The 13,982-nt window shown below is 43.7% G+C and overlaps 1 protein-coding gene across 1 annotated transcript in view; it reads right to left on the bottom strand.

The window, feature by feature from the left end:
* The window catches only part of SASH1 (SAM and SH3 domain containing 1), a 300,314-nt gene extending 292,159 nt beyond the window's left edge, over nucleotides 1-8,155 (bottom strand). Inside the window, exon 1 of the mRNA XM_070506937.1 lies at nucleotides 8,051-8,155. Coding sequence (XP_070363038.1) covers nucleotides 8,051-8,095 — 45 coding nt within the window. The 5' untranslated portion in view covers nucleotides 8,096-8,155. The remainder of the gene's footprint in view (nucleotides 1-8,050) is intronic.
* Nucleotides 8,156-13,982: the final 5,827 nt, after the last annotated feature.

The following is a 13,982-nucleotide window of genomic DNA, read 5'->3' as shown; positions in this document are numbered from 1 at the left end:
CGTCAATAGAAGTGTTTTTTCTCTTGGGAGCAATACAGACCCGGATCTCAGTTATAAGAAAATGACTCCCTGTGCATGTGCAAAAATTACCTGCCAAGGTTATTATTAGAACCAGCTCCAGAGGTCCCCCTACATTTTTCTTTCCTTATTTGTAGGGAGACAAGAAGGAAGGGTAGAAGGAAGGGAGGGAGAGAAGGAGGGAAGAAAGGAACGAAAGAGAGAAGAAAAGAAAGAATGGAAAGATGATCCAGGGAAGAGGCGATACGCTCTTCCTGGCTTTGCCATCTGGATGGCAACCCAGAACTCTCATAACTGAGAAAGCCGTGTGCTTGCCTGGGGATTGCGATGCCAGATACCCAGCAAACAAATCCAGGAGGCAAAGGTGGGAAAGACTTCATCAGGCCATTTAGACTTGTCAGCGAATGTTCTTCTGAAGCACTCTTCTAGCTCTTTCTCTGATTTCGCTTTAAATGTCTCAAGGACAAAGCGTCTATCACTGACAATATAGCTCTCCAAACAATTTATCCAGGTCTTCCATTTCATGATCTGGTCTTGTTACGTCTCTCTGTCATTTCTGTTTTTCTTTATCCTTCCTTTCTAGAACTTCTTACATAAGCTTTTCCTCTTGAAAATCCGCCACTTTGGGTACTGGTTGTTTTGAAATCAACCCCAAACTTCTCTCCCTTATCTCTTTTCCTGCCAAGGCTTGGTCATCGCCTTCGAAGACTTCTCACTGTCTTTTCAGGCTCCCCGAAGGCCCACCTGTCTCCCAGAAGGGTGGAACAGCCCCCTGCACTCAGGGAGGGCAGACTTGGGGCGACATTTGCAGTAAGGGATAGAAAGAGTGAGTTCAGCCACAGTTTTTGCGTGGCTTTGCCATTTAGGTCCCATGGCCAGTGTGGGTCATCTCCAGTAATGTGGAACCAGAGGAAGCCACTGGAGGGAGAAAACCTGGAGGGAGGGTGGGGTGACTGAGAGGAGTGCCTGACTCAGCGAGCCACACTAGGAAACACTGCACTGACCGGCAATGCTAGAACCAGCTTCCGTGCTAGCACAGTTTTCAGTGGGTCCTCTCTTCCAGTGTACAATTCCTACAAGTCAACAAACTGGGGTTGATTTACCTAGTGAGCCTTCTCTCATTCTTTAGAGTTTGGATGACACATTATTAAAAAATATCTAATCCAGCATTCACCTGGTGCTTGGTAACCCTGGAGAATCACAGGCCTTCAGCTCCATGACCATCTGCCACCAGGCCGGTGAGCGTAAATGGAAGAATCAATGGGACTAAGAAAGTAGGGACTAGGTGAACTGCAGGATATGTGCCGCCAGTTGCATTTAAAATCAAACACCTGACAGTCCTGTGCACTCGCAGCAGACCCAGCTGTGCTTCGCCTCCGGGCCTCCAGTCTGTAATCCTTGCAGCCCTTCACTCTCCTCAGCTTGGGCACCTCCCAGGTTCCTTGATCTGCTGCCCCCACAGGCAGCCCACTCCATCTGTTCTCCCTTACTCTCAGCCGATGTTTGTTTCAGTCCACAACCATGGCCGATGTCACATCCATTGTCTCTGGTTCAAAGCTCTGGTATCACTTACACACTTCAGCCCTTTAATAGGCTGCAGGAGGCCTTCGTGCACCCCAGAGCAGTCTCTTCTCTAGGGTAAGCATTCCGGGCTACTTCAGCTGTTCCACATGGGATACAGTTTTGAGCTCTAGGCCAGCAGCTCTAGAGGTACGCTCTCTGGGCCAGCAGCGTTGGCATCACCTGGCAACTTGTTACAAATGCAGATTATTGGGTCTCACTTTAGATCACCGAATCAGAAACTCTAGGGGGAGGTGCACAGTGGTGGGCCCAGCAATCTCTGTTTTAGCCAGCCGTCCAGGAGATTCTGCCAGAGGCTCAAATTTGAGAATCTCTGCTCTCTCCAGTTGGTCCCACACCTACTTTGCAACATGCTTCTGTTTGCCCATGTCCCTCTTAAACGGTGTGCCTAAAACTAAGACTATCTCACTCATTTTAGAGGAATATAGGGGCAATTATAAAGATTAAATTAGATAACACTCATGTAAAACATAGCACCGTTCCTACGTATTTACTTACTAAATATGTACATTATGTCAGTTATCATCATTGTAATTATTGATCAATTTATTATACCAATTACATCGCATTTTATCACTGTGGTCTAAGGTCAAATGAACTTTTTATGGATGATGACTTCTGTGGACTTGGGGTCAAATACCTTTACAGAGCTTTTGTGTCTCATTTACAACTCATATATTCATATGGCAGATGGAAAAGTAGAACTTATATTGAAAACAATAGCACAAATGGTGGGGCTGAAACATCCTCACCAGCAAGGAGGTGATCTTGTTACATCAGCCAAAAACTCCAAGCGTTTGGGGAGGAGAAAGAAACGTCTCCCAAAGGAAAAGGAAGCAATCACAGAGGTCTAATTCCTTGGAGGAGGATGAGGGTAATGTAGCGAAAGGAGAGACCAAACATTAATTTCAAGCTTTCCTATATTTCAAAGAACGAAAAGAATCTTTCATATCCGTCCTCCATTTCTAGATGCCCAGCAAAATCTCCATCTTTCTTCCACTTTAGTGAAAAGGCTAAATTCAGTAAATTGAGTGTTACTATGCAAAACGTAGAAATGCCAGCCTGTGACGGTCTGCTTGAACTTTCACTCAGTAAAGAGTTCTGCCTTTCATTAAAATAGCTACTGCAGGGGAGAGCCAAGAGGTTGACCTTCATGTTGTTCAAGAGCGACACCAATCACCTGGCCTTGGCATGCGCATGGACTTCTCACAAGGATTTCAGCAGGTGTTTTCTGAATTGCAGCCAGGATCACACTGGACAGAAATGCAGCAGAGGTCGCTGAAGCCACATTAATAATGATAAGCAGGATGATTGGGCCCCCTCCCGCCCGCCCTGGGCGCCTGCCGAGATCACAGCGCGGCTGAGGCCGCGGGAGGCAGCGCCTGCCCCAGCTTCTAGCCAAGTGCCAATGTCATTTTAACATATTGAAGACAGAGACTCTAACTAAACCAACAGGGCAGGCCAGAGGTCTCAGGAAATGAAATGAACTTAGGAGAGGAAAGTGGACAGGAAAAAACACACGCAAATATTTTTTATCTGTAAGTTCCATTTAGAAGTTTGAGACATTTTCCATGCAAACGCTTACAATGTTAAATCACAACTGCCATATTTTCAAGTAGAATTTTTTTAAAGCAAAAAAAATTGTAATAAAGGGGAAAAAGCTAATTATGAAGCATGCTCCTTCTTGGAATTATAAGCAGCAAGTACAATATAGTAAAATAAAATTACGTCAAATCACAGTTGAGAAATACTATTGTTCTGGATTTCCCCAGATTCCTGCTCTCAGGAACATCTGTTCAACATCCCTTTGGACTGATGGGCATATTCCCACCTACAGGCCTTTGCCTTCCTCCAACTTGCCGACCTTTCTGGTCCTGTGTTCAGAAACAGCAACAATCCCAAAAGGGAGGGGAGAGAAAGTCACAGAGTCATTGCAAAGCTCAGTTCTGGTCCCTGTGCTGCTACAAGTCTCTTGGGTAACACTGGAAAAGTTGTTTAACCTCTGTGTGTCTCAGCTTCTCTTTCCGTAGAATTAGAGATTGGTTAGATCAGAGGTCGAAACTCAAATGTCCACAGGTCCTGGTAAGTATTTGAAAACGCAGATGAAGAAGAGAACGCATGCCGCATCTACAGGAGGTAGCCACACACAGCTCCAGCAGATTATTGCCACGTCTTTTGATTCCTTTTCAAGGAAATATGTTTCTAGATTGTTATGTCAAGCCTAATGAATTTTAAATGTTGGCTCAAAGATGAAAAGAAAAAATTATTTAAAAAATATTATGTAGGTCAAATACAAGATGTCTATGGTCCCTTAAAGTTTTCACTTCTATGATTCAAAATTTCCCTTGAAACCCTTTTAGTCAGTCTAACCACAGTCCTTTGATTTTCTTCACTTGTGTACTGGTTGTGATAACTTGTTTCTCCTTTCAAACTATCAGGTGAGCCGTGTGCCTCCTTTTCCCGTAGATAGGAGAGACTTTAAGACAAATAAAACTACGTCTATGCAGGGCAAAGTTGATCATCTAAAGCTGAAGTGTGCTGCTGGGTGGCCAGATGTCAGCGGGCAAACGGATGTGAATGAAGCTAGGCGGGGCGGGATGTGAGGAGCAAACCAACTAGAAATAAAACTAAGACAGTGAGGGAGAAAGAAGCAAAAAGTTCCATGTTCAGCAACAGTAGCTAAGAAGGAGAACTTGAGAAATTTATCCACCATCTCATGAATCCAGCTGTGAGAGAGGAGGAGCTCTGAGGGAGCAAAATGTTCCAAGTGGCAGGAGAATTGCCCAGAAGAGAAATTTTGGCCCGAACTCTCAGAATGGGCACTGGTGTCTGGAGAATTTTCTAGAAAGTGTTTGGTTAACACAAGGAACAGAAGGGGAAGTATGAAAAAGGTTTCCTGACCTCAGGAGCAGATCTAAAGAGAAGAATAAGAAGTTGTTTTCATCTTGAGCCAAGGTAGACTGTTACCCAGAGAAGATATCCATAATTTGCTACCTTTACAGTTTGCACTCTACAGGATCCTATTCATTAACTAGTATTTCATATTTTCTCTTACAACTATACTTCTTTCTCCCTATTCCATTTGTACCTCTGTGGTCTGGGACCATTGTCATCTCACATTTGGGTCCTAAGAATAGCTTTCTATCTGGCCTCCAGAATCCAATCTACCCTGCCAGACAAATTTCCCTTAAACCCTGATTTTATCATCGCATGCTACTGTTCCGACACCTTCCATGGCTCGCATTTCCTACCAGATCTAAACGCCTTTGCTTTGCCTTCAAGGCTTTCCAGGGTCTGCTCAACTTTCTCTCTCCCTAGGATCTGCTCACTCGCATTTCCTCTTCGCTCAGTACTATCCCACGACCAGGGGTATTTCTGCCTCCCAGCATTTACTCAACATCATCCCCTCCATATAGAAGTTCATCTGTCTCCTTTCCAAATCCTGTCCATCCTTCTCGATCCATTTTCTTCCCAAAGCCTTCTTTGACTTCCCTGACTTCAGAATCGCTATACAATTTAACAACTGAACCATACACTCTGCCTCTCAATTATATGTTATTTTGCCCTCTAATTGTTTCATGGATGTATATCTTGTCCCTGAATTCTATTTTGACCTTCATGAGTCAAGAGCATGTCTTCTTCCTCTGCATTCTCTGTAAAAACAGTGGACTTAGTACAGAGGCCAGACTCAAGGAGCACCTCCCTGATGCTTTGTTCAGATGAGGTCATTGGAGAAAGGGGATGGGGGCAAGTGGGGATTTTAGGCTTGAAAAAAGAAAAATGGCTTGGATCTCCTGAATGGTGATAACCGCACAGGACTACATAGCCAGTTACCACCGTCCACTTCCCCCAAATAAGTGTGCACGTACGCTGCGCCCATTGCTGACAGCATCCTCAATTTAATCCATCCTTGTTGAAGTTGGCCAGCATAACCATTATGCTAGGTTGTGCGCAGGATAGGGACCTGATCTATCAACTGTCCTTGAACAGCACATAGCCTTGAAGATTTGAAGCTGCACTTGGAGGCAAGCTCCTGAACTTGAACTTCCAGGGGCCACTATTATCCTCCTTGAGAGAAACATTATCCACTTATGTCCAGCATGGAAGTGAATTTCTAAGCGACACAAGCAGTCTGCAAGAGTGAAGGCATGCAAAAACTCAAGTACACTAAGGACAAATAACAACTAGGGAATTATCGATCGAGGAACTCCTCTGGTCCTCCAGGCAGAAGAGGCTGACAGAGAGTGTCCAACATTGTGTATGAAATTGCAGCTTCTGATGGCAGAGGCTTATGTCTCTCCCTCTTGCCCTGCTCACTAACCAGAGGGTGCCAAGCCCATCATTAAAGCTTTGTCTCATGATCTATGCAGTATATAACAACCTGCTGACCACAAGAGAGGTTGGGTGCATCAATTATGACAGAAAGACACTGTGAAAATATACCAGGCTCTCCACACTCCATTTCTGTTGATTCACGCAGGCTCCTGAGCAGCCACTGGATCATAATGAATGTCAGTCCCTCCTGCCCTGGGCCAGGCCTGTCCCTGGGATTTGAGTTGGCAGGTATTCTAGCTATTGCACAGCTTGGAAGGAGCTGAGGAGAGACTGCTGAGAGGCCGCCAACTCCCTAAGGTAGTCTCTGCGGCCTCTGAGCTGCCAGTAAGAGGCCACCTACCTGCCAAAGGAACCGGTGACAACACGCAGTGGCAGAGATAGAACCAAGGGCCAAAGAGAGTTTCCAAAGAGGAGAGAGTTTTCAAGATGGCAGCTTGCGGAATCAAGGGTTAACAGAACAACAAGGAGCTTGAATTCACATGATAGGTGTTTACTTTATGATTCTGACCTTCTCTCATGTGACTGACTGTATCTTATCTGGAAACCTCCTGGGGCAGGGGGTTGGGGGGGGTCTAAGTGGAGAGTACCAACGCCTACATCTCATCCGTTAGTGTATTTCCTGAGCTCCAGCCACTGCCTGGCCTCCACGAGTTGTCTTAAGACCTTGGAGCCAATCAGAACCTATTGCTGCATCAGCCCCCAGCCCCTTGGAACAGAGACATTCCTTCCTGCCCGGACAGCATGCAGCAGGAAGAACTCTTTTTATTTTTCTGTATATAGCTTGTCAAAATAAGCTCCCAATACAAATAAAGAAATTTTAAAAATCTAAATATTACGGGAGCATAGAAATGGTTGAGTTTCTAGAATACAACTTGTTGATATACTTGCTAAGTCCATGAGTGAATGACTTGAATAAACAAAGGTAGAAGTATCAAAAGCTTGAATATTGATCTGAAAATTATGCCTTTTTAGTTATGCCTGGGAGCAGCACAGTATTTATCTTCCTTTCTCCAACAGTATACAACATGGCTTGCCAGCTTAGATACAGCATTAAAACCTAAGACATCAGGGATGGTGAACATTCTTTAATGAACAGAAGTGATTTACTTTAGGAACTAATGTTTTGATTTGCTCTTGGAGTCAACTTCATGTCATAAAAGACGGTGATATAGATCATGCTGCCAGGGAAAAGATGGGGGTCACAGTGTTGCCACCAAAAGAGAATTTGTTATACCAGCCAATCTAAAAAGCACCTATGATTGCAACAGAGTCTTCTATTTCCAATGAAATTTAAATTCATATTAGAAAGGAGAAAACAAGATGAAAACTTGTACTATGGGACAGTGAGGTATGCTAACCAGAAACACCGGACTAGGGGCTTGAAATCTGTGGTCTTGTAGCCCAACTACGGGTTATTCAAGTAGAAGAACTTGAGTTTATTCAACTATGAAATGAGATGATTAGCAGGATCCCCAAGGCCTGGGAATCTGCCATCCGATGAGGCTTTTAGGACTTGACCAGGTCATCTGGACTCAGCTACTTTCAGCGACATACCGGGAAACAGCAGGTCTGAGTATGTGCAGTTCAAAAATCATGAAAGTTAGTTCTAGACAGACATGAGTATGCTTCTTTGTCATGTTCTTGTAATCATAACATGCATATATATATATATATATATATACACACACACACAAATATATATTCATACATGTGTATATATAAAATCTTAAAAGAGATGCATTTAAAGAAGACCAAAAGTAACAATCCAACAGAGTACTATGAAACACTTCATTTGTGTTTAAAAACCTAGCTTGACTTTACAATTCCTTTCTGTCAGCAAGCTGTAATTGCTTCAATAAGGTTGTGTCCTGCGTGCCCACAAGCTGCTCAGTATTGTTCATCGAAAAAATTAGAAAAATTTACACCCAAACAATTCATCCAAAGTCATTTATCACTAACACCATTTGGTATGTACAAGGCATGTTTCACTTTAAAATAATGAGCAAGACTACAATCCTTTGATTATAAATTCCCCTTCCATCTTAATTTTATAAAAAGCCACAAGGAAAATGCCCAGCATGCTGCCCTTGATATTTAAACACTTCTTTCAACTTACCATTAGTTTGCTCCAAAACTCAGCCTCCCTCGCAAGATGCTCCATATTGAAGGGATAAATTTCTTGTTCTGCCTTGTCAAATGTGTCACTTGGACTGCTCAAGTGACTGAGCACAGGAAAGCAAACATTTCAGCTGAGCCACTTTCATAATATTGGCGGTTGCATTCTTTCCGAGCTGGGAGTCTTGGGAGAAATGGAATTTACATACGTTGGGGTGAGATGGGTGCGGGCATTTCGTTTAGTTATGATTCAAAAACAAGATATGTTTCATTCAAGGAGATAATAATAAACTCAGAGAAGAAAAGTATCCCCTAGCATTACTGCCACTTAAGACATGACAACTCATATTGCCATGTGCAAATGTACCACGCCTTAGGCCCCATGCCAAGAACAATCCCACAGTGAGTGGCGCAGGTTCCTTCTGGCATTTTTTTTTTTTTCATGGCGACTCTAGTAATTATAAATCCCTCAGATCAGTTTAAGGTGTGCACAGTAACACAAGAATGGACATCTGGAATGTGAGTATAAGTTTGCAACTCAGGGAGACAATGTTTGGCATTCCTGTGGGTGAAATCAACCAAAGTTGGCCACTAAATGATTCATCCTCTGTGTGCTCTGTTAGGACAAGTAAAATGTGATTTTAAATAGCCACATAAAGATCTATGTGCTCATAACATTTTCACTTTTTTCTGACAAGAGACAGAAGAAATAACTTCCTCAGAAGAGCCTACAGAACCGGCTCTGTGGTTATCATCTTAGGCGCAATTCAGACACACGACATTCTTGTCTTCATTAGTACTGATGACTCTGATGGTCACTCAAAAGAAACACATGTGTCAATAGAGAAGTCTTACACCCCTTACCCACCATTCTTGCCAGCGCAATTAAATAAGAAAAGTAGAGTACAGATAAAGCCTGATGGCAGAGACCTGGAGGAACTGAGGTCATTTCTTTTTGTGGTCTTATGACTTTACATGGTCAGTGAACATTTCTTGGATATTTAGAGCCCATAATTTTTCAAAGCTTATGATGAAAAGCAAAACTCAAATACACAAACTGTGTGTCATTTAATAAACCTTCCCTGGGTGTTCTAACAACACTTCCTTCCTTTGCCAGTTTCTAATTACACAGGACTTAGTGAGCAGTGACCCCTTACGGTCAAACCTAACTGTGGTCAACACCTGATCATTACCTCCAAACCTGGTGTGGAAATCAGAAGCCAACATCATAGTCTTCCGACATGAAATGTACCACTTTCATAGTTTTTCTCTTGCACGAGATTTTCCTATCTTCATTTTAATATGGGGAGGGCTTTCAAAACTGCTTAGTTTTACACAGGTTTACCCAGGGAAGCAGTTATTTATATCTGGTACGTTTTCTCCATTTCCCCTTGGTCTTGAAAACTAGTACCAACCTTATCAGATTAACTGCCTAAATATACAAAAATCAATATTTACAAACCAAGAGACCTGGGCAAATGGAAACTTAGTCAAAGGAAAGTAACTTCGCAAGAGGAGAAAGATGATTTTCTCGGGGGATATCTAAAAGGACTTGTTTACTTTCCTTCCCTGGAACCCCAAGGAGGCTACACTTAGCGTAACTACTCCATGAACCACTGCACCGTCTGAACCTGTTTTGCTGGTCCTGCCTCATAGCCGAGTCCACTTCCAACGACTGGTGTTTGTGGCCGGGTTGAGTCATTTGAGGGCTGAGCGACTCATCCAAACATGGGCAACGACGAGTTAGGTCTGGCAGGGAGCCTTCCTCACTCCCACTGGTGAAATCTAATCTTCCACCCAGCTCACAACTCATTTCACTGAGTATGGCTATACGTACTTTTACAAAATAGACAGGCTTTGGAAAAACTACACATAATTTTAAATCCAGTCATATTTTAAAAAAATTCAAGGACATCCTGATACTTAAAGGAACCCCTGGCATATCTACTGGTAAGGGGGAAAGCAACTTTTGCTTTAAAACCATCCATGAAACTAATGTTTTTCAAGTGTGAGGTTTTATAGATTGTGTTTTCTTGAGCTGAGAAACACAAGTTCAGCCCATTTGGCCTGTGACCCACTCAAATAATGTCACTGGAACACAAAACTGACCCTACAGGGCAGTTTCAGTCATCTTTTTCACTGACACAGCTATGAGAGCCTTCTTGAGTATTAGTGACTTATACTCATTTGCAAACAATTTACAAGAAAAAGAGGATGCAAAATTGGTTTATGTTTGCCAAAAAATTAAAATGTTATTAAGGGTGATCTGTAAAGGATGATCCGGTGGTGTGTTGAAAACAAACCTTCGATGCCCCACAGTCCCTGCACAAACACAGGGGGTCGAGGACCCAAAGCTTCCTTCTCTTTGTCGAATGTTCCCTCACTTCTGGAAGAAAAGGTCAGACCCTCACACAGAATGCAGTGCTGTGTTTATTGCCACTATACACACTAACAGTGTTTGGAGGTTTTAATTTAGGTTATGTTTCCTCTCCTTTTCTGTATCTTCCTTCTTTTCCTCTATGCTTCTATGCCTCATCACCTTAGTGTGGCAGAAGTCAGACCTAGCTGCAAGATTTCTTGGCTTTTGTTTTTTAATTTTTATTTTACTTTTATTTATTTTTTAATTTTTCCTTTTTCTCCCCAAAGGCCCCTGATACATAGTTGTATATTTTTAGTTGTGGGTCCTTCTAGTTGTGGCATGTGGGATGCCGTCTCAGCATGGCTTGATGAGCGGTGCCATGTCTGCGCCCAGGATCCAAATGGGTGAACCCCTGGGCGACTGAAGTGGAGTGCGCGAACTTAACCAGTCGGCCACAGGGCCAGCCCCTTGGCTTTTGTTTTTTAAAAACCTGATTCCCGAAGGGAAGATAGAATTTGAAGAAAGCAACAGAATGTCTTTGAGAAACAGGTCATGGTGAGGCGTGGCGGTCCATTTATATGAGGAAAAGTTTCTTCCGGTCTGGGTGCATGGAGGGTCCCCAGGTCCCAGGGAAAGTGGCTCCCTGGCTTTGCCCTGAGTGGGCAGAGGACCTCAGGGAGGAAGACTTGTAGGGTGTCTAGGGAGGAGAAACTCTCTAGGACTGGGGCTCATGGCTTCCACAAAGACCCTCATGCCTCAAGAGGGCATGGGAGCAGCAGAGAACTGCCGGAGGTCAAAGGACCACTGGGGGCTTGGATGGAGGGGTGCTGGTGAGACCATGACAGACCCCACAGCCAAGGCCCCCGGCCTTTCTGGGCACCAGGTAACCCCTCTTGAATCTGGAGCACCCCTGTAAAGGAGAAGAGAGCCCAACAATGACAAAAATGAAATGCAGCTGGGGGCTCAAAGTTGCTTGGAAGGAAATATGTCAAGTTATGCTTAGTCCTCAAACTCAGGTGAAGACGAGGATTCATACCAGCTACTCACTCTGGTGCCAAGCACTGAGGTGAGGACTCGTAAAGTCTGCCAATTTTTTCTATGTAAGCAGGTGGAGTCACATCCCTAGTGTTACAACCAGAGGACTGGATGGTGCCGTGTGCAACTCTCCTCCTGGACTCAAGGTCGCCTGGAAGCCTTTGCTCCTTGGCTGTCACCTTGACCCTCACCCTTGGGCTCCAGGGCGGGCAGTTTACTGCTGCTGTTTCTGACTCTTTAGAGTTAAGTGGCACTGGTTGAAACAACAGATGGTGAGATTTCCGAATTAGAAGTGGTTATCATGTTCATTGCAATTTTAGCTTTTGGACCATAAAAGACAGAAAGCACATCCTGACCAAATAAAATTCTATGGCAGAGAAAAAGACCCATTTAGGATCAATTATCAAAGGCCCCAAAGGACAACGAGCATGGCATAGTCACCCCATGAGTCAATATGGCCTTTCTCTTCCACAGTTAAGAGTAGCGGTTCCTGAAATTTATTGTACATATTGCTTATGTCCATTACCAAATAGTTTCTGGGCTCACTGGCAGATGCAAATAAAAAATAAAAATAAAAAAGAACCTTGCCACCTCGGTTGGAGCCTAACTGATGACATAAAATACGACATTTCCAGTCTTCCCTAAATGATGTGTAGAAGTGTGTATAGTGAACACCAAAAGCTGGTAGAAAAAATTAACTCCCCACCCTGGGAAGTCACATGGGCACAGATAAGGGGAGCCATCTGTGCTCCTCAGAAGGAAGGTCCACAGAACAGAAGAACAAGATAGGAGCCATAATGACTGGCCTATGCTGTGGGTGGATGATAAACTATATGCTGAGGCTGTGTCTTCATTTTAATGGCCTCTTCCCACCAGCAGTGTAAGGACGGGGCAATTGTCAAGTTGCCGTGGTTGGCTGTATCTCGTCCTGCATCCGGCAGCCCTTGGGGGGCATCACAGGATCTCTGTAAGCAGGGAAAGGTGCTCTGTTTCCACGTCTCTGTCAATAGGAGACGGTGAGTGAGGCTAAGAAACAGCTGGCAGGAGGAGGTAAGGCCCTCTCACCACCGAGCAAACAGAGAAGCAGCCCAGGCCGAGGTCTGAAGGGAGAGTGTAGGGGTACGCCCTGCCTGTGCAGGCCCTTCCCGTGAAGAGTCTCGGGAGGAAAAGGAGAAAGAGCTGCTCAGGGGCATAGGCCTCTACAGCCTAAAGATTGATTCCGACCTAGCGAGCCTGGTAGCAGCACGTGAATCTTTTCTGGACACAAATTCAAACATCAGGTCCAATTTAGAGTGCATTTACGGTGACCCTGTGGGCTCTAATTTAATCTCAGATCAGAGTGAACTACGAGCCTGGGAATAAGTGCTTGAAGAGGTCCCTGCTATTGCTAAGAAGAGGGGAAAAGAGGGAAAGATTTTGAACTAAAATTGATCAAACCCATGCCATGTGCCTAGCACTTTATGGATGTTAGCTCTTCATTATCTTCAAAACCCTGTGAGTTGGATATTGTTTTGCTGAAGAGGAAACTGAGGTTCAGAGAGTTACCCGGATTTCCCATGCTCATTCAGTTGGCAGTAGTTGTGACAGTGAAATTAGTGGAAATGGGTGAAGTGGGAGCAATGTAGCCCACAGCCTGCCTATGTGCTAGGAGTTTTACATGCTTTTTTCATTTAATTGTCTAACAGCCAAGCAAGGTCTCACTCCAATTTTACAGATTAAGAATCTCAGAGTGTTTCAGTAACCTGATCACGGTCATTTAGATATTAAACCAAGATTCAAACCCAGGCGGATTTGCTTCAAAGTCCTTGCCCTTTCCATTAGACCATGATACTCTTTTCTAAATTGTAAATAACCACGTTGTTTTCATAAAGAGAAGGTAAAAGTCTAAACAGACAACACCAAAGAGAGCCTTCGATAAAAAGTTGGTAAAAGTTGGTGTGTCCAAGAGCCACTGAGAAGATATAGGAAAAACCTATCTCGAGATTAGAAAGTCTAATTGGTTTATTTTATATAAACACAGAAACTGTGCTAAGGTTAAACGAAAAGTGACTGACAATAGTTGAAAGCCAGAAGAAAATAGATATCCAATACTATCTGGCTGATCTTTCTGCACTTATTCATTAAAATTTCTTTATATTTTGCTCTGAATTATATCTCACAGTTTAAAATATAAAAACTAGTGATAGATGCATTTAAAAACAATTATTCATGCGTAGAGAGTCAGAGAATCAGGGATGGGATCCTGGCACTGCAGCCCATCTGTGGAGGTTGACCATAAGTCTCTGGAACTTCACATCCCACATCTGTATGAGGATGATGCCCTGACAGACACAGCAGTGCTGAGCCCGCCTCCTGGACCACTCCAGCCAGGCGTGGATGTGCCAGGGCCTGTCCCTGGTCTGAAGTCCTTTGGGCGGTATCTCTCTGCTATTTTGTTCTCTCTCCTCATTCCCTCCCTTGAAGGAAAAGAGATTAAAAGTACTCATTAAAATAAGCCATCTTTCATTTAGAAAGCCTTTTTGTTTCTGATGATCTCAAA

Source organism: Equus asinus, chromosome 1 (genome assembly GCF_041296235.1).
Source record: "Equus asinus isolate D_3611 breed Donkey chromosome 1, EquAss-T2T_v2, whole genome shotgun sequence".
Taxonomy (NCBI): Eukaryota; Metazoa; Chordata; class Mammalia; order Perissodactyla; family Equidae; genus Equus; species Equus asinus.
The sequence above is the reverse complement of the archived record's forward strand: the minus strand, read 5'-3'. Positions and strand labels throughout refer to the sequence as shown.